This window comes from Narcine bancroftii, chromosome 2, assembly GCF_036971445.1.
Source record: "Narcine bancroftii isolate sNarBan1 chromosome 2, sNarBan1.hap1, whole genome shotgun sequence".
NCBI lineage: Eukaryota > Metazoa > Chordata > Chondrichthyes > Torpediniformes > Narcinidae > Narcine > Narcine bancroftii.
In genome coordinates this window covers 143,218,830-143,239,858 of record NC_091470.1, presented here as the reverse complement: position 1 = coordinate 143,239,858, position 21,029 = coordinate 143,218,830, and the positions used below count along the sequence as shown (strand labels likewise).

Genomic DNA, 21,029 nt, shown 5'->3' with positions numbered 1-21,029 from the left:
TCTGAGCTGACTCACACCAATTCAACGCATTCTTTAGTAGCCAGGAGCCTCCAAGGTCAGCCTTTTAATGGCTGATCTGATCTTGGTTTCAGCTTCATTTTCACCGAAACATGTCATAGTCATGAATATAAGGACTTGATTCTGGGACTGTGAATTCCAGGGAGCCAACAAGGCACAGAGAATATGGCCACTGCTTCACAGCTCCCGTGACGCAGGTTCCATCCTGGCCTCTGCCATTATTTGTGTGGAGTTTCCTCTTTCTTCCTGTTTCTCCCAATCCTCCTGTCTCCTCCCACGTTGTAAAGACGTAGGCTGGTAGGTTAATTGGCCTCTGTTAATTGTCCCTAATGTAGGTGCATTGTGGAAGGTAAACATTTTGGAGCATATGACAATAAATTTGTTATTGTTAAGTTAACAGAAAGATAGGGAGAATAAAATGTGGTGAGTGTATATGGGCGTTTGATGGTCAATGAACTCAAGCACTTGTTTCTGATCTGAATTACTCTCTAGTTCAACATTCCTCTTCATTCTGTCTGACATAAATTTCCTTATCTTGAAATGATGTCCCTAATTCTAGAATATGTACCCAATTCAATTAAAAGGGAAACAGTTTCTTTGACCTGCCATGCTAATTGTAAATCTCTTTTTTCGATGAGATGCCTGAGAAACGGCCAGCAGGTTTTTGTTTTATTTCCATCAGCTGCAATTTTCTGTTTTTATCCACATTTAACCATTGCCACTTCTCTTCCTGAGAAGAGGCTCTACTCTTCTCTCCATGATTTCTCCCTGTCCAGGTGAAGGCTCTTCCTTCACAGATGCTGCCTGATCTGCTGAGTCTTTCCAGCATTTCTTATTCTTATCGCAAACTTTGTATCAAATTCCACATCACTTATATCACAGCTGCTTTTGAACTGATCTCAAGTTACCTGGCTTGCTTATGTAATCCATAAAACAGTCACAGAGTCAATAGGCTCTTTCAGGTGGCCAGAATACCCCGATGCGGTTCTCGGGGTACCCACCTGAAGGAGCAGGAGGCGCCTCCGAGGCGCACTTTCTAACCCTCCTCTGGAAGGGATAATCGCCAGAGCACTGAAGACCCAACCCTAGGCACCTGAATGCAGCGGGAGTACAGCTACAGTGGACAGGAGTCAGACTGCGCTCCCGTGCAGCTGTCCCTTTCAGGTGGACAGCGCCGCACTTTCAGGCCTGCCACCTGAACGATGATTCCAAAGCTCTGCATCCCCTCGCCTGAAAATGGCGAATGAGAAATGGCTTGAGATTGATATGGATCCTCTTTTTATATTCTTCCAGTTCCCAATATAACGGTTAAAATTACAAAATTGTCACTGCACATCAAAACTTGTTACAGTGGGCAATCAGATTAATGCACAGATTAGCCATCTACGAGGATGATCTTATCCTGGGGAACTGAGCAATATTACATTGCAACAAAGGTGTAAGGGGCTGGCTTGTTAATAATGACAGTGTGAAGTTTTATTCCGTGCAGTCGAAGCAAAGGCAAGTTCAGAGAATACAATACAAAGCAATAGAGAGGTGCATGTGGACAGTAAAGGTGGGAAATGATTAATTAATGTGTTTTCCTCTCCCTACCGACTTTCATCTCATTCTGTTTGCTTGTTGTGGTTGATGAGTTGATTCAGCTCCCTTTACTCTAGTTGGATGTGAACCAAACTGTTGTGTGGGTGCAGTACTTTGCGTGTGCAGGCCAACTTGTCTGATCTTGGTTCAGAGGCAATTTTGCCTCTTTAAAGCTAAGCCAACACATTCGCTGTTTATATCTTGTAAACGGGCAGGCACACAGCCAAGGATGTTCAACACAGAAGTGTGTAAATGCTGGTAAGAAGATTGAGAAAACTAAATGGCAATACTTCAGAGAGGGCCAAAGAATTAAGGTTGTTTCATCTCACAAAAATTTAACAGGGCAAGCATTTTTAAAAAGTAAATATATCCAAACTTTATAACAACATGCATAAATAACTAGGTTTTTATACTAAGCTTGTTTAAAGCACAAATATTGTGTTGCATTTTAGGGCTTGAGTTATTGGGGGAGGTTGGATTGACTGGGTCTTCATTCCTAGTAGGGTTGGATAATGTGAATGGTCACAGACTTTTTCCCAGGGTTGATGACTCTAGAACTATAGGGCAAAGTTTGAAGGTGAGATGAGAGAGAAATAAGGGGGACTTGATGCTATCTTTTTCACTCAGAAGGTAGCCTGAATCTAACTGGCTGCATCATTGCATGGAACGGTAACATCGGGCTGGGAGTCAATACAGAGGATCATGAAAACAGCCGAGATGATCCTGGGGTCTCCCTTTCCTCTATTGTACAACATTTACCAGAAGCTTTACTGAAATAGGGCTCAGAGAATTATAGAGTATCTTTTCCACCCAGCACACAGTGTCTTTGACCCACTGCCATCAGGAAGGAGGCACAGGAGCATCAAAATCAGGACAGTCAGGATGGGGAATACCTTTTTCCCACAGGCTGTGAAATTGTTGAATATTATCCTATAACTGAGTATATCATCTCAAAGTATTTACATATAGCACTTCGTGTGTGTGTGTGTGTGTGTGTGTGTGTGTGTGTGTGTGTGTGGGGGGGGGGGGGGGGTGGGTGTGTGTGTATAGTGAGATGATAATAAATGAATGAGCGGCCAGAGAAAACTATAGAAGCGGGCATAAACAGCACATTCAAAATACATTAAGAAAGATATATGGATAAGAGTGATTTGGAAGACATCATATGATATGAAAACTATTGTTATGTACGGGGTGCAACATAAAGGTGTGCCGAATTCCTGCTTGCTGAATGCCAATGTGGTCAGCATGGTCATGTCAGGTTGAAGGCCCTGAACTCCAGCATTGCAGTTAAGGAAGGGTGTGAATGCTGAGGAGGGAGTACATGGAAGGTTAATTAGTCTAGTTCATGAAGTGAGGGATCACATTTCAAAAGCAAAATACTGCAGGTTCCGAAAGTCTGAACTAAATTAGTTTTCATATCATATGATGTCTTCCAAATCACTCTTATCCATATATCTTTCTTAATGTATTTTGAATGTGCTGTTTATGCCCGCTTCTATAGTTTTCTCTGGCCGCTCATTCATTTATTATCATCTCACTCTACACACACACCCACCCACCCCCAACACACACACCCACCCCCCACACACACACACCCACCCACCCCAACACACACACCCACCCCTCACACACATATACTCACCCCCACCCCACACACACCCACCCACCCCCACACACACACACACAGGAAATACTCACAAGAGTGGCTGGGATTTGGAATCCCTGCCTGAAGAGGATGCAGATTTAGTAGGATTTTTCAAAATGGATTTGGATAAATATCCCTGCTGCTGGTGTGTCCTTGTTGATGTTCCTGCAGCTTTGCACGATTACAGGTACAGTCTCGTATCAAGGTAACTGTGCAGATCAGTTGATGAGAAGGTCATTTTGTGTTCGCAGTCTCATCCATTTTGTGCAGTAGAGCAGAATCGTGAGGAAAAAAAAAATGTTGCCTCTAACATGATTCTCCCATTTTTCCCCCAGTATGCAGAGGGGTCCTTTGTGGATTTGGAGCCATGTGTGAAAGGGATCCCAAGGATCCAGCCAAGGGGATGTGTGTCTGCAAGAGAGGCGCCTGCCCGACCGTTGTGGCCCCGGTCTGTGGGACAGATTATTCCACCTACAGCAATGAGTGTGAGCTTGAAACGGCCCAGTGTACTCAACAACGCAGGATCAAGGTTATCAGAAAAGGACCTTGTGGTAAGTCCTGAGATTGATTTAGGAAATGGTTTCAGGTGATTAAAAACACCCGGCCTCAAACAATCTGCATTCTGGCAGCATCTCCTCCATGGTAGGTGAGAAACAAACCAGGGGACATGGGTTAAGGGTGAAAAGGGAAAGGTTTAGGGAGAACATCTTCACACAGAGAGTGGTGGGGGCGTGGAACAAGCTGCCTGCTGAAGTGGTGAATGGGGGCTCAGTTTTAACATTTAAGAAGAATTTGGACAGATGCATGGATGGGATATGTATGGAGGGCTGCGGACTGGGTGTTGGTCAGTAGGACTAGGCAAAAGAAAATGGTTCAGCACAGATTAGAAGGGCTGATGTGGCCTGGTTGAAGCCATATAATTCAATATATTTAAGATGAAGACAAATTGAGGGTTATAGGGTACCAGCAAATGAGATGAGGCTGGCAAAGAGCATGAAGGCCATTCGACCCTTTTCCTTTTTGCTTGATCCACTTCTCAGTAAGGTTTTGGCTAAACTCCATCCGGTGGTGCTAATTTCCGAATGAAATAAATTGCAGTTCCTTCGCCATCACTGTGTACCAATCGTTGAAGTTGTCATCCAACAGCTGTGTGGGAGCACCTTCACTCCCATGCCTTTGTAGCATATCCATGCAGCACAATGAATTTAAAAATGGGTTGAATGTCAGAGGCAGGGTGTGCTAACTAGTCCAACCGGGGATACATTCATAGGCAATTTTGTTCAATAATATTGCATACAAATCCTCCCATTGATCCAGCAGCTAGTCTTTTTCGAACTCCACAATGAATTCATTTTTTACATTTGTTTCTGGAAAAGGACTGAAATCTTCTGCAATGCTTTGTAACAGGGCCTTACTGTGGTTTACAAAAAGATGAGGGCATGTGAATGTTTTTTTAAAAATAGGTGTTGCTCCATTTAATCTGCCACTGGACCTTGATCACAGCTAAGAGTGCTGCAGACCTAATCCATTCTTGGCACCTTCTGAGGGTGTGAAATGTGTGGAATTAGTAAATGTAGGTTCAACCTGTTCCTCATCATCTACCTTGGGTAAGGCCAGCTGTTCAGTGAATCTGTGGGATTCATTGCTTAGGATAGCTGCAGAGCCTTTGATGTTGAAGCAAGTCCAAACCAGGGGTTGAGAATTTAAAAAAAAATTTTAGACATACATCATGTTGACAGGCCCTTTCGGCCCACGGGCCCGTGCCGCCCAATTACACCCAATTGACCTACAACCCCTATACATCTTGGAGGGTGGGAGGAAACCAGAGCCTCCGGGGAAAATCCACCCAGACACGGGGAAAACATACAAACTCCTGACACAGAGCGTGGGATTCAAACCCTGCTCTTGATCGCTAACACTAACAGCCTTGCGGCAACCGCTACTCTAACCGTACCACCCTTTGTGTGGGTTAAAGGGTCTGCTCCCAACAAGACCTCCACTGGAGGTCCTCTACCTCTACCAGATGGGTTCATCTTTGGGTTTACCTTGCCAGGTTTGCCTGACCGACAACCAGATTCCAGCTCACTGGGTGGACTCCTCTTTCGCTGCATCCTAACTACGACCGTCTCCCAATCCCCTTTACTTCCTCACCATCAACTCTGCAACCTTCCACTCTCTCTGCTCTCCTTGTCCATGTAAGTTCACTGTGTAAAGATCCTTGTGCTGACTTTCACAAGTATGAGCTATTGTACCATATGTTTTGTTAACCAAAATTACACTTTATGTACAATAAATAGTAATTTCAATTATTTCTTGCCTGGGGTCTCTTGGCTAATGATATAACCAGGGGACGCCATCTTTAAATTCAAGATGACAGTGTACCACCCACCCTCCGCAACAGGAGAAGGATAAAAAAAATCTGCAGCCTTCTGCATAAAAACGTTTTTAAACTTGCTTTACCTCAGCAATCGATCCCCTGTGAGGTAAGGATTAAGCCGGGTGTACCAGGCCAGTTTCTTTTCAGTGTTTCCCCCACCCTCCCTCCGTTTACTTGCAGCTTGGCTTTTTCTGCTTCCCGTCATGCTTTCTCCATCTCAAAAAGTGCCCATTTGTGCTGAATCCCTGGTACAGTGAACACATCAGGCTCACTGTGGTTTTCCAAGGTGATTTTCTCCAGCTATGCCGGAGCAGGGCTCAGACAGCCTGCGGTGCCCCCGCAAATGCCATGCAGCTTCCTGCCCATCCATTCTACTGCTCATCCCCCCGCCAAATAGTAGGGACCTTGTTGCTTGGCTGTGGCGCTCATGCACATAGGTGTCAGTCTAGGGAAAGACTTTTCCTTTGGGTTGCCATCGGGATAAATTTGGATTGTGTGCCGGATGCGGACCACAGGCTGTAGATTGCCCACCCCAATCTATATGTTCCCATCAATGTACATTCTTAATTTATTCTCTAAATACACCATTACCACCACTGTAGTACCCAGGGCCGGCGATACTATTGGGCCAACTAAGCAACTGCCGAGGGTGCAGAGCTCAGAGGTGCACTGTTGAAGAGAGTAAGTTGTGCCCCATAGTTCAGTGGAGAGTTCGGAGTTGGCATCGGGCGCTCAGGTGTGTATTAGGCTGAGGATAGGGTACGGATCCGGCATCAGATGCTCTGGCGTGTGCCTGTAGGCTGACTACTGAGGGAAGGGTTTGGCGTCTGCATCAGGATGCCCGTGTCCCAGGGAGTCACGTGATGGAGTAGTGGCCGGTCAGGGAACTCCGGCCCTCTCCGGAAAAGTTTTAAAAAAACACACAAAACACAAAGGCACAAACATAAAAATTAAAACAAAGTGAAAGTAAAAGTGGGAAGAAAATGGCAGCGAAGAAAGAAAAGTCGAAAGCAATGGGAAGAAGTGAAGAAGAAAAGACATCGGAAGAAGAAGGTGAAGGCCTTACCTGTCCGAGGAGGCCCGCCGCGGAGAGAGAAGCCCGCTCCCTCAGGTCAGTGGAAGTCCCGAGCTCGGGACTACAAAAATGGCTCGCGGAGCCAAGTAAAAGTGCGCAGTCGCATGAAAAAAAAAACACTGATGGGAGGGGGGACCAGCTGAGGAGTTGATCTCCACAGCTGAGGATGACAACTGCAACACAATAACAGGAAGAGAACATAGAAAACAACGAGAACAAGAAAGAAGAGAGTAAAAAGAAAACAAGGAAACAACAAATGACCAACCCAGAGGAAAAAGAAGAAGAACATAGAGAAATGGAAGAAGAAGGGAAAGGCAAGACAATGGATATTTTTTTTAAAGAATATATGGAATCAGTAAAAGAATGGCAATCACAAGAATTCAGTGAAATAAAAAGAAGAATTAAAAGTGCAGAAGAAAAAATGAATAGATAGAGATGGTCATGTCGGATATAGGAAAAAGAGTGGACAAGGTGGAAGAACGAGAAACAGCCATAGAAATGGAAGTAGAGGACTTAAAAAAGAAATTGGAAGAATCTAATAAAAAAGTTAAAGAGACACAAGAGCTATTAGCTCAGAAGATAGATATGATGGAAAATTATAATAGAAGAAATAATATAAAGATAGTGGGCCTTAAGGAAGATGAAGAAGGCAAGAATATGAGAGAATTTATAAAAGATTGGATCCCCAGGGTTCTAGGAAGACCAGAATTACAGGAAGAAATTGAAATAGAAAGGGCACATAGAACACTAGCCCCTAAACCACAGCCACAACAAAAACCAAGATCCATTTTAGTAAAATTCCTAAGATATACAACGAGAGAAAATATATTGGAGAAAGCAATGAAGAAAATAAGAGAAGAAAAAAAGCTACTGGAATACAAAGGTCAAAAAATTTTTTTTTCTATCCAGACATAAGTTTTGAACTCCTGAAGAAGAGAAAGGAGTTTAATACAGCAAAAGCGATCCTATGGAAAAAAGGATATAAATTTATGCTAAAGTACCCAGCGGTACTTAAAATAGTTATTCCAGGGCAGCAAAACAGACTATTCTCGGATCCGGAGGAAGCACGAAAATTTGCAGAACAACTACAAGACAGACAGAGAGATGAAGACATGTAACGAGAGCAAAATTGACCACGAACTATATGTATGTGTGTATATGGGTGTATATATATATATATATATATATATATATGTGTGTGTGTGTGTGTGTGTGTGTGTGTGTGTGTGTGTGTGTGTGTGTGTATGTATATATGGGTGTACATGAATGTATCTGTATTTAAAGGAAAATATATAGAGTATAGATAAGAATTAATAAGGGAAAGAAAGGGAAGAGAGGAAGTAAGGAGGGAATTAAGAGAGTGACCTTTGTTATATATGAAAATTGAAATCTTTTCTGGGGGGGGCTAGGTGGGGAGGAGTTACGGTCACTGTGAAATCAGTTGACGCTTGCGAGTGAATTCGCAAATCCAAATGGAGAGGGGAGATGTGGTTGCCCGACAAGGGATAAAGGGCAACTCAGGAAGGGGAGGGGATAGTGGGGTCAAAGAAATTTTAGATAGGAGAATAAGGGAAATGTTAGATGTTTTAGAAATGTTGTCTTATAAAGTGTTCAAAACAAGAAAGCAGAAATGGATAAGAAGGAAAGGTGATGATGAGGAAACGGAAAGGAAAGATAAACAAAGTATGAAATGGCTACGTTGAACTATATGACTTTAAATATTAACGGAATACACAACCAAATCAAAAGGAAGAAACTGCTAAATTTACTGAAAAAAGAAAAAATTGATATAGCATTCGTGCAAGAAACACATTTAACTGAAATGGAGCACAAGAAATTAAAGAGAGATTGGGTAGGACATGTAACAGCAGCGTCATATAATTCAAAAGCTAGAAGAGTAGCTATATTAATCAGTAAAAATGTACCAATTAAAATAGAAGAGGAAATAATAGGTCCAGCAGGGAGATATATAATGATAAAATGTCAGATATATTCGGAGTTTTCGAATTTACTCCATGTATATTCACCTAACGAAGAAGATCAAAAATTTTTGCAAGATATTTTTTTGAAGATAGCAGACACGCAAGGGAACATACTAATAGGAGGGGATTTCAACCTTAATTTGGATTCAAACATGGATAAAACTGGGAAAAAAATTAACAGAAAAAACAAAGTAACCAAATTTATAATTAAATCGATGCAAGAAATGCAACTTTTGGATATATGGAGGAAACAACACCCAAAGGGTAGACATAAAACATACTCAAGAATAGACCTATTCCTGTTATCAGCTCGCACGCAAGACAGAGTTAGAAAAACAGAATATAAAGCTAGAATATTATCGGACCACTCACCCCTGATATTGACAATAGAGTTAGAGGACATCCCTCCAAGAATGTATAGATGGAGATTAAACTCCATGCTACTTAAAAGGCAGGATTTTAGAGAATTCATTGAAAGACAAATTAAAATGTACTTGGAATAAATACGGAATCAGTGAAAGATAAGTTTATACTATGGGACGCAATGAAAGCGTTCATCAGAGGGCAAATAATAAGCTATGTAACCAAGATGAAGAAGGACTACAATCAGGAAACAGAGCAGTTGGAAAGGGAAATAGTAAAAATAGAAAAAGAATTAGCAATGAAGAAAGACACAACTAAAAGAAGAGAATTGGCAGATAAAAAAATAAAATATGAAACACTACAAACATATAAGGTGGAGAAGAACATAATGAAGACAAAACAGAAATATTATGAACTAGGAGAAAAAATGCACAAAATTCTAGCATGGCAGCTTAAAACAGAACAAACTAAGAGAATGGTATTGGCATCAAGGAAAAAATACTTAACAGAACCAGAACTATAAATAAAAGAACTATATAAGAAATTGAAGGAATATGGAGAAGTGTCGGGATACAAGATAAACGTAAATAAAAGTGAAGCAATGCCTATGAATAACGCGGATTTCTCAAAATTTAAGAAGGAATCCCCATTCAGATGGCAAATGCAGGCAATAAGATACCTAGGTGTACAAATAAACAAAAATTTAGGCCAATTATATAAACTCAATTACAATCCACTAATGAAAAAATTACAGGACGATTTAGAGCATTGGAAAGAGCTACCACTAACCCTGATAGGAAGGATAAACTGTATTAAAATGAACATTTTTCCAAGGATACTATACTTATTTCAGGCATTGCCAATACAACTGACAGAAAAATTCTTCAAAGAGTTAAAGAAAATAATAAGGAAATTTTTATGGAGGGGGGGAAACCGAGGATAGCACTAGATAAATTAACAGAATGGTATAAACAAGGAGGCTTACAATTGCCAAACTTCAAAAATTACTATAGAGCCGCACAATTAAGGTACCTATCAGATTTTTATCAAACAAGGGAAAAACCAGACTGGACGAGATTAGAATTAGATAAAATAGGGGAAAAGATACCTGAACACATATTATATAAATGGGACGAAAAATTGGTACAACATAGACCTTCTCCAGTATTACACCATCTCCTCAATATATGGAAGAAGATTCATGTAGAAAGAAATAAAACAAATTATCAATTACCAAAGCTAATATTGACGCAAAATAAGCTACTCCCTTTTACAATAGACAACCTTTCCTTTAGAAAATGGGAAAAAAAAGGGATTAAAAGAATAGAAAATTGTTTTTCAGGAAGTAGATTCTTATCCTTTGAACAAATGAGAGATAAGTACAATATAACTGGAGATACAGCGCTGGCATATTACCAACTGAGATCCTACTTGAAAGATAAATTAGGAAGCAATTTGAGTTTACCAGAGGGAAGTAACCTTGAATATGTGATTACAGATACAATGTTAATCAAAAGATTTATAACAAATATGTATATTAAACTGCAATAAAAGGAGAATGAGGAAACAAATGGTAAAACTAAACAAAAATGGGAACAAGATTTAAATATAAAGATAAAAAAGGAAACATGGGAGAAATTATGTTCTGGAACGATGAGAAATACAATAAATACAAGGCTGCGTATGATACAATATAATTGGTTACACAGACTATACATTACACCGCAAAAGTTAAATAAATGGGACCCAACAGTATCTGATAGATGTTTTCGATGTAAAAAAGAAAGGGGAACAACAATTCATGCAATCTGGACATGTGAGAGAGTAGAAAAATTTTGGGATGATCTCAATCAGATATTAAATAAAATAACAGAAAACAATATACCAAAGAATCCAGAGATCTTTCTCCTAAGTAACATAAAAAATAAAGAATTTGGAATTGACTTGGAAGATGCACAAAAAAGATTTGTTAAGATAGCCCTAGCCGTAGCAAAAAAATGTATTATGTCAAGCTGGAAATTGGAAGATAATTTGAAAATACAACAATGGTATATAGAAATGAATAAATGTATTCCATTAGAAAAAATAACATATAGTTTAAGAAATAATATTGAAATATTCGAACAAGTATGGGAGCCTTACATTAAATACAATAGCGAAAACCTACCGGGGACAAACATTACATAAGTTGATGGAAGGAGAAGGAAAGAAAAGAATGGACTCTGTAGAATTTCTGGTGTATTTTTGTTGAATGACAACATTGTCTGACTGAATTAATGCAACCTAGATTGTATACCTAAAATGGATGAGGGGGGGGGTGGGGGGAGAAAAAGTCACTGTAAATGTATGAAAAAGAAAAAGTGTATATCATGGCTATTGTGATTTATGGTGTGAAAAATAAAAAATTTAAAAAAAAAGGAAAAAAGACAAACAAATCACATATAATCCAACGGAGATTAATGAAAACTTCAGAGAATTCTACGAACAATTATACCAAACTGAAAACGAAGGGAAAGAAGACAAAATAGATGAATTTTTAACTAAAATTGAGCTACCAAAATTACAAATAGAGGAACAAAATAAATTAACAGAACCATTTGAAATAGTAGAAATACAAGAGATAATAAAAAAACTACCAAATAATAAAACACCAGGAGAGGATGGATTCCCAATAGAATTCTATAAAACATTTAAAGTTTTATTAATTCCTCCCCTCCTGGAAGTAATCAACCAGATTGATAAAACACAAAGCTTACCAGATTCATGCAAAACAGCAATAATTACAGTAATACCAAAGACAGGGAAAGATCCACTCGCACCAGCGTCATATAGACCAATATCTTTACTTAACACAGATTATAAGATAATAGCTAAACTATTAGCAAACAGATTATCCGACTATGTACCAAAAATAGTAAATCTAGACCAAATTGGAATTATTAAAAAAAGACGAACAACAGACAATATTTGTAAATTTATTAACTTAATTCATGCAGTAGAAGGGAATAAAGCTCCAACAGTAGCAGTTGCTTTAGATGCAGAGAAGGCCTTTGACAGAGTAGAATGGAATTATTTATTCAAAGTATTACAAAAATTCAGTTTACCAGAGAAGTATATTAATTGGATTAAAGCATTATATAAGGGGCTATTGGCGAAAGTGACAGTAAATGGATATATATCAAAGCAATTTAACTTAAGCAGATCAACAAGGCAGGGATGCCCACTATCACCCTTATTGTTCGTGTTAGCTATAGAACCACTAGCAGAATTGATAAGAACAGAAAATAAAATAAAAGGGATAAAAATAAAAGACAAGGAATATAAAATCAATTTATTTGCAGATGACGTTATAGTATACTTAACAGAACCAGAAATATCAATAAAAGAATTACATAAGAAATTGAAGGAATATGGAGAAGTGTCGGGTTACAAGATTAACGCAAATTAAAGTGAAGCAATGCCAATGAATAATGCGGATTTCTCAAAATTTAAGTAAGAATCACCATTCAGATGGCAAATGCAAGCAATACGATACCTAGGTATACAAATAAATAAAAACCTCGGCCATCTATATAAACTCAATTATTATCCACTAATGAAAAAATTACAGGACGACTTAGAGCATTGGAAAGACTTACCACTAACACTAATAGGAAGGATAAACTGTGTTAAAATGAACATTTTCCCAAGGATACAATACCTATTTCAGGTATTGCCAATACACTTGATGGAGAAATTCTTCATGGAGTTAAAGAAAATAATAAGGAAATTTTTATGGAAAGGGGGGAAACCGAGGATAGCACTAGATAAATTAACAGAATGGTATAAACAAGTAGGCTTACAACTGCCAAACTTTAAAAATTATGATAGAGCCGTACAATTAAGATACCTATCAGATTTTTATCAAACAAGGGAAAAGCCAGATTGAACTAGATTAGAACTAGATAAAATAGGGGAGAAGATACCTGAACATATATTATATAAATGGGATGAAAAATTGGTACAACGTAGGAATTCTCCAGTATTACATCATCTGCTCAATATTTGGAAGAAGATTCATGTAGAAAGGAATAAAACAAATTACCAATTACCCAATACTGATGCAAAATCAGCTAATCCCTTTTACAATAGATAACCTTTCCTTTAGAGAATGGGAGAAAAAAGGGATCAAAAGAATAGAAAATTGCTTTTCAGGAAATAAATTACTATCCTTTGAACAAATGAAGGATAAATATAATATAACTCAAAATACAGTGTTGGCATACTACCAACTGAAATCCACTTGAAGGAAAAATTGGGAAGCAGTCTGAGGTTACCAGAGGGAAGTAATTTTGAATATGTGATTACAGACACAATGATAATCAAAAAACTTATAACAAATATGTATATTAAACTGCAAGAAAAGGAGAATGAGGAAACAAATGGTAAAACTAAACAAAAATGGGAACAAGATTTAAACATAAAGATAAAGAAGGAAGCATGGGAGAAGTTATGCTCTGGAACTATGAAACACGAGGTTACGTATGATACAATATAACTGGATACACAGGCTATACATTACACCTCAAAAGTTAAATAAATGGGACCCAACAGTATCTGACAGATGTTTTCGTTGTAAAAAGGAAATGGGAACAACAATTCATGCAATTTGGGCATGTGAGAAAGTGAAAAAATTTTGGGAAGATCTAAACCAGATATTAAATAAAATCACAAAAAGCAATATACCAAAAAACCCAGAGATCTTCCTCCTAAGTAACATAAAAAACAAAGAATTTGGACTTGATTTGGATGGTGCACAAAAAAGATTTGTTAGGATAGCCCTAGCTCTAGCAAAAAAATGTATAATGTCAGCCTGGAAATTAGAAGATAACTTGAGAATACAACAATGGTATATAGAAATGAATAAATGTATTCCACTAGAAAAAATAACATATAATTTAAGAAATAATATTACAATATTTGAACAAATATGGGAGCCATACATGAAACACAATAGAGAAAACCTATCGGGGACATCTACCACCTAAAATGACAGAAGGAGAAAGAAATGAAAAGAATTGACTCAGTGAAACTTCTTGTTTATTTTTATTGAGTGACAACATTGTTTGACGGGTTTAATGTATCTTAGATTCTGAACTTTAAATGAATGGGAGGGGAGGTAGGGAGGGTGGGATGGGAAGAGGGAGGGGGGAGAAAACGACACTGTATATATTTGAAAAGAAAAATGTATGTATCTTGATCAATATGGTTTATAGTGTGAAAAAAAAATTTAAAACAAGGATGCCTGTGTCCCAATTCTGAACCCTCACTGATCCCTCGGCCTACCGCACGCACACACTGGACTCAGGAGTGAATGTGCGGTAGTAGGCCGAGGGGAGGGTTTGGAGTCAGCTTTGGAGCTCCAGTGTTTGCCTGTAGGCTGACTGCCAAGGGGAGTCAATGTAAGTTATTTGAATAAGTGAGGTATTTACATAAATTGATCCAATAATTCTAACGTTGGTTTGAGCAATTCATTAACACTTCATCCATGACTAGCCCCTTTTTAGGGGATCATAATTCATGAGAAGAGGAACCAAGCAGATTGGATACCAAGGTGGTCCAGAGTCACTCGTAAAGGATAGCTCAGGACAGGTACCAGCTGGTTTCTAATAACAGAATAACAATCAATATTCATAGATGAGAAATAAATATATATAAATTCTTAAAAGAAATCCTCATCAATTACTCTAGGCTACTCTTGTCATTACATTAATGACTTTGTTTCACCTAGTTGTCAAAGTTTCATAAAACATGAGAACTTCAAAAGGCAGACTAACAGAAAACATTCTAGAATTTCTGTGTAAAGCCACACTGAAATTATATAGTTACATTTTGCTCATGGTTCTCTATCAATGTATTGCAAGTTCTCCCAGTTGTTCTTGTGTAATACAGAGATATTCTCCTTCCAGGCAGTTCTTAAATGGACATGTTATCAACTTGATTATTGCTCTAGTCGATGCCATCTCACAGGGCTGCAATGAATAGTGCTTCTACCTCCCAGCTCCAGCGATCTGGCCTCTGCCCTGAACTCTGGCCCTTTCTGTGTGCAATTTGCACCTTCTCCCTGTGACCATGTGAGCTTCTTCTGGAGGCTTCAGTTTCCTCTTGAATCTCCAAGATGTGGGCAGGTAGATTATTGGCCACTGTCATATGTAAGTGAATTGTAGAAATACTAGAAATGTGGGGAAAATAAATAAAAGGGAATAACATAGATTTGTAAAAATGGTTCCAGGAAAGTCAGAGCAAACTTGATGGGCCAAAGGGGCATTTTCATACTGCATTGTTCTTATGGAAAGCAAATGGACATGGGAAGGTACATGGACTTGAAGGTGTGTGAAGTAAAAGGTTTGAATGTGGTGTTGTCCTTGGTGGAGGGATGCATCCTACCAAGTGCCCTTTGGATTAAAATGATTTGTGTGCCAAAATATTTTCTTTTGTATTTGAGAAAGATAATCAAACATCGATTACTTATTCTTGCAATTTAAATTAAATTTAGCAATTTTGTTTAGTGCTTTTCATTTTTTTCTACAAAACAACTGTTTTTGAAAATGGAAGTTGGCAATTTTTTTTGGGGGGGGGTGGGTTGATGCAAGTAGTTGGCCTTGCCTAAGGCACAAAATAGTCTGGCACCCACTCTGTGGCACCTTGTCGTTTCTTTGCTGTCTGTTGTTTGAGGGGCTTCCCCTCAGTCTCAGCCCATCAATGACCGGCGATGGGAGGACTCCAGAATGTGCCCCTTCTCCACAGTGCCCTCATGTTGGCTGCACCATGCCTCAGTGCGTCCCTGCAGACTGGAATGTGCTGGTTGGCAATGTTCCCTCACTGATATCTCCATGTGCTGGAAGACTAATGGGTTTTGGGCAGGCTGAAGTGCGCCTTTTACTGGTCTTCCAGTAGTTCCAGATGTCGGACTCTGGGATCAGCTATCCCACCATACATGCTCCACGCCTAACTCTTAACGTGCACTTTATTGTTTGCAAAGTCCATCTGGCCACCATTCTGCTTCCTGATTAACGGCAGCTCTTTAACAGGGTGAAGAGGCTTTCTTGACTAGTTAATGTTTTCTGTTGCTTTCAGAGAGATGACTTCAAATGTGAAACAATTTTTCAGTTAGCTTTGTTTGAACACTTGTTGCTTCATTAAATGTGCCTTGTACAATTGTTTGAACTTGTCACTCAGAAGTGTTATGAAAATTACATTCAAGAACTTTCATCTGAAATATGCAGCATATTGAATAACTCGGCTGGGAAGGTATACTGTATATCGATTATGTCTGCAGCTACTCAACACATGCACTAGACAACAACTTGAATTGACTTAGAGTTGACAACATTGGAAAATGCCCCAAGGCATCTATTGGATACAATTTGCCATTATCCACTTATTAAGACAGGTGACCAGAACCTTTGTTAAAAGTAGGTTTTACAGACAGCAATAGATCCCTTCCTCTGTGGCTAATGAGCTAGGAATCTTACTCGTTTCTGATGTGGTTACCTTATTGGATTTGAATCAAGAAGCCGAAGATATGAGTTCAAACCCCATCAGGGCAAGAGTGAAATTTAAATGCAAGTTATGAACTAATCCTAGTATTTAAAGCCTGTCTCAGTAATATAAAGAATGTACTTTTTTGGGAAGGTGGTGCTGTCTTTTCCTTAAAGTTGTGGGCGCCATTTGCAAGCCATCCTTGACTGCCAATTGTCTTGAACAGTTGCTAGGAGCTCTCACGGTACTGCTTAGGAGGGTGGTCCAGGATTTCGACCTGGGTGTTGGTGAAGAATTAGTCATATATTTCCGTGTGACTGGGAGGGGATCCTACTCTGTGCTTTCTGCCCTTTCCCCTCTTAATGGGAGAGACCGTGAGGTAATGTCGGAGTAATGAGTGAGGAATTTTGGCAACGGACCACAGTTCAAAGTTATTGTCAGAGTACATACATGGCATCACATGCAGCCCTGAGATTCTTTTCATGTAGACCAGGCAGAATTTCTACTTATAGATAATACAAAAAAATCTGTATTTATGTTAAATTTAGACATACAGCACAGTAACAGGCCATTCTGACCCCAAGCCCATGCTACTCAAATACACCCAGTTGACCTATAATCCCCAGTATGTTTTAAACAGTGGGAGGAAACCGGAGCCCCCAGAGGAAATCCATGCAGACCTAGGGAGAGCATACAGAGACCGCGGGATTTGAACCCCAGTCCTGATCACTGACACTGTAACATGCTATGATAACCGTGCCAGCCATGTTGTGAAGAGTCAGAACATTTTCTAATGGTGCGAGTCTTGGAAAGGAAGGAGCAGGAGAGGGCGTCATCTTTGGGGAGTAGGCCATTACGGAATGGCCTGCATTGGTAATACATGTCTTTTGGCTCATAGCGAAGCTGTCCACTCTGTGGGAATTCTTGTGATGTAGCTTCCAAGGTCCCAGTCTCTCTGCAGAGTGCTGCTAATACTGTGCCTGGCCTCTCGGACGGAAGTTAACGAGGTGGCTGGCCAGTGATTAGTTCACAGCAGCTGCTCTAGGTGAGTTGGATGTGAAATTAAAATCCTGCGGATACCGTGTAAATTAGGCTGACCTTTCTCCCACACTGCATTCGATAGCATAACAGCAGCTCGACATTAATCTGGAACTTCAGTCAAGGATGACACAGCAGCAAGCAATGCTAGAATGATAATGCATTACGAAGTAATTTTCTTCAGGTGAATTGGATAGTGTTAAGAGGCAGACAGCATCAAATCTTGCTTCTAAAAAATCTGTTAACATTTTGCTCTTCGTTTTAAATGGAGTCATTGTTATTGGAGCATTACTGCACTGTTCTCAAACTTTTAAACAACATTAAAGCTGCTGTGATATCACTGACAGTTAATCAATGGATTAAACAAGAATTGTATTTGGATGTTTCATGAAATGTGCTGAGCAAAGTCACACACACCAGGAAGAAGCAATAGCAGCTCTTTTACTGACTTGATTTGGGACGGCCATTGCATTGGGAAAGTAAAAACACAACAAGGATTGTTCGCAAAACTAGTTTCCGGTAACCAGTCTCACAGTATCCATAGGAGGTAAAGTATATTACCGACGTTTTGGGCCTGAGCCCTTCTTCAAGCTCACCATTCAGTAGCATGTGTCCATGGCCTTCATGTGCTATCCCACCAAGGCCAGCCGTAAATTGGAGGAGCAACACTTGATTTTCTGTCTGGACACTCTTCAACCTGATGGCATTAACATCGACTTCTCCCACTTCTGCTAACCTGCTCTCCTCTTCCCCTCCATTCCCTTTCCCCCAGCTCTCCACCGCCTTCCCTCTCCATTCACAGAGCTCCCCCCATCCCCTTGTTTGCTGCTGTGCCCTCCCTCCCTTGTCCACCTATTACTCCCTGCCTGTGGGACCGTGCTCCTTTCCCCGCCATTTTATTCAGGCTCCTGCCAACATTTTTTTATACCTTGATGAAGGGCCCGGGGCCGAAATGTTGGTGATGAATCTTTATTTTTGTTGCATAAAGAGCTCTGTTCAACCTGCTGAGTTTTTCCAGCGTTGTGTTTTTACAGCACAGTTGTCCCTTCATCTCTCTAATCTCCACCTGCTCAGCAACCAGTCTCTTGAACCTCCCCATCCTACCCTAACCGTAAACCTCCCGGATAAACCATCTGTCTGCCCTACTGAAATTTCACTTTTTTCTTGCACCAACTGCAACTGTGAATGTTCGTTTATCTATCCTTTTATTTTCTTAATCTCTCTTCCTGTCCTAGCATATTGTGGCCATTTAATTTATTCCTTGTAGTCCGTGACATACCTGTGTGGCTGCAGCAAGTAAGAATTTCAGTTCATCTTTACTTTTACTTGTGATCTCATCTCTCATTTCTCAACCTCTCCATATCTCCGCAGTCCTGCAATATTTCAGCTCCAGTTTTATCTTCACGTGTAAACCTGGTGATGCATGTGTCACCTCTGGAAGCTCTTCTTCTATTTGGTCCTGATTTCTTTTGCTCTAACTCTTTCTAAAGTCTTTGTCTCCAAGCTGACCTTTGGCTTTCTGCCCTGATATCTTCTTCTCTAGCTCAGTGTCAAATTTTCTTGAACAATACTGCTGCATTCTGCCTTTGGAGATCACGTTACCCTAAAAGTATCGGTCACTGGTGGTGTTGATAGCTGTGGTGTGTGTGCTCAGGGAGTTAACATGGACTAGGAGGGGAGAAGCGGGCAAGGGAAAGTGTGTAAGACTGCACAGTGAAGATTAGAAGGCCAGTGGGAGCAGAGAGGGAGGTTTGCCGTAATGTTGGAATCGTGACACAACACTACAAGTGATCAGGCATCCCCTTGTGCTAATGCCAACTGATGGGAAACATTCATCCAGTTTCTCCTCATTCAGAACTTTTAAATTCTCTTTTGGGGAGGTTGGATCAACTGCGCTTGGTGTAGGAGCCTAAAGGGGCCACCCCTCAGGGTTGGGAGGGAAGTTTAGGGGAGACATCAGGGGTAAGGTCTTTATGAAGAGAGTTGTGGGTGCCTGGAATGCTTCGCCAGGGATGGTGGTGGAGACTGGAACCATCAGGGCATTTAAGAGACTCTTAGACTGGCACATGGATGGAAGAAAATAGAGGGTTATGGAATAGGGAGTGTTTATCACTTTTTTAAAGGAATATATGGGTTGGACAACATCGAGGGTTCAAAATGTACTGGGGATGTAGGTTAATGGGGTGTAAATTGGGTGGCACAGACTTGTGGGCCAAAATGTGCTGTATGTCTAAATTAAAAAAAAATTAAAATTACATCCTTCCCAGGGGATTTTCCCCAAACTGTTCATTGAGTTACTGTAGCTCTGGTTATGCAACAAGATGGTGTTTGAAGCTCTCAACATTTGTTCAGAGATACAAATTCAGGCAGAACATTTCAATGTCAAGTCATTGAATGGAGTTAGAACTATATGATAAAACTGTGGTTTTACTTTGTCAAGTTAAGTTTATTGTCATCTGATTGTACAAAACAGTAGCACATACAGACAAACTATACATATGCAGGACAAGTATTATATCTATATAAATAAATATTATTTTGTCTATATGAGAGTCTCAGGTGGTCAGTATGTGCAGTTCCTTGGGTCGTTCACCATTCTCACTGCCGGTGGGAAGAAGCTGTTTCTCAGCCTGGTAGTGCTGGCTCTGATCCTCCTGGATCTCTTCCCCACCGAGAGCAGCTGAGAGATGCTGTGTGCGGGGTGGAAGAGGTCCTCAATGATTTTGTGTGCCCTCTTCAGACAACGATCCCAGTAGATCACATCAGTAGGGGGAGGGAGACTCCAGTGATCCTCTCTGCCACTCTTATGGTCCTGTGGACTTCTCTGCAGCAACCGTCCCACACTGTGATGCAGCTGGCCGGGATGCTCTCAGTAGATTGCCTGAAAAAAAGTTTAGCCTAAATCAAGAACAAACAGCGAGAAGCTGGAAGGATTCAGTCGGTCAGGCAGCATCCTGGGTAGAATGGTCAGTCATCGTTATCAATAAATGGTCTCCACCTAAAACATTGGCTGGCATTTCTCTTCATAGATGCCGCCTGACCACTGGGTCCCTGCAGGATCTCATCCAGTTCTTGTGTTCCTCCAGTGGTTGTGGTTGATAATAATTACAGTGACATCTTCAACCCTTGGGCATGAGCATTGAGAAAATCTACATGGAACACTGCAGTCGGAGAGCAGCAGCAAAACATTTTTCATGAGCCTTGGCAATGCTAATTTAGAAAGGTTTAACCTCCTGAATGACTTGTCGTCAGTCCAGCAGTGAGAATGGTGACATGTAGGTAGATTGAATTATGGAAAATATGTGCTGGAGAAGGCCATTCAGCCCATTGAGGCTGCAGCACCATTCAGTGCAATCATGGCTCATCATATGACCTCATTACTCTATTCCACACTCTTTGATTCCTTTCGCCTCAAGGACGACACCA

The 21,029-nt window shown here is 40.2% G+C and overlaps 1 protein-coding gene across 7 annotated transcripts in view; it reads left to right on the top strand.

Moving 5' to 3' along the window:
• The window catches only part of agrn (agrin), a 425,017-nt gene that overhangs the window by 277,668 nt on the left and 126,320 nt on the right, over window positions 1-21,029 (top strand). For all 7 annotated transcript variants that reach the window (XM_069918355.1, XM_069918353.1, XM_069918352.1 and 4 more), the window contains one exon: window positions 3,583-3,798. In XM_069918355.1, the coding sequence (XP_069774456.1) occupies window positions 3,583-3,798 (216 nt within the window). The remainder of the gene's footprint in view (window positions 1-3,582; window positions 3,799-21,029) is intronic.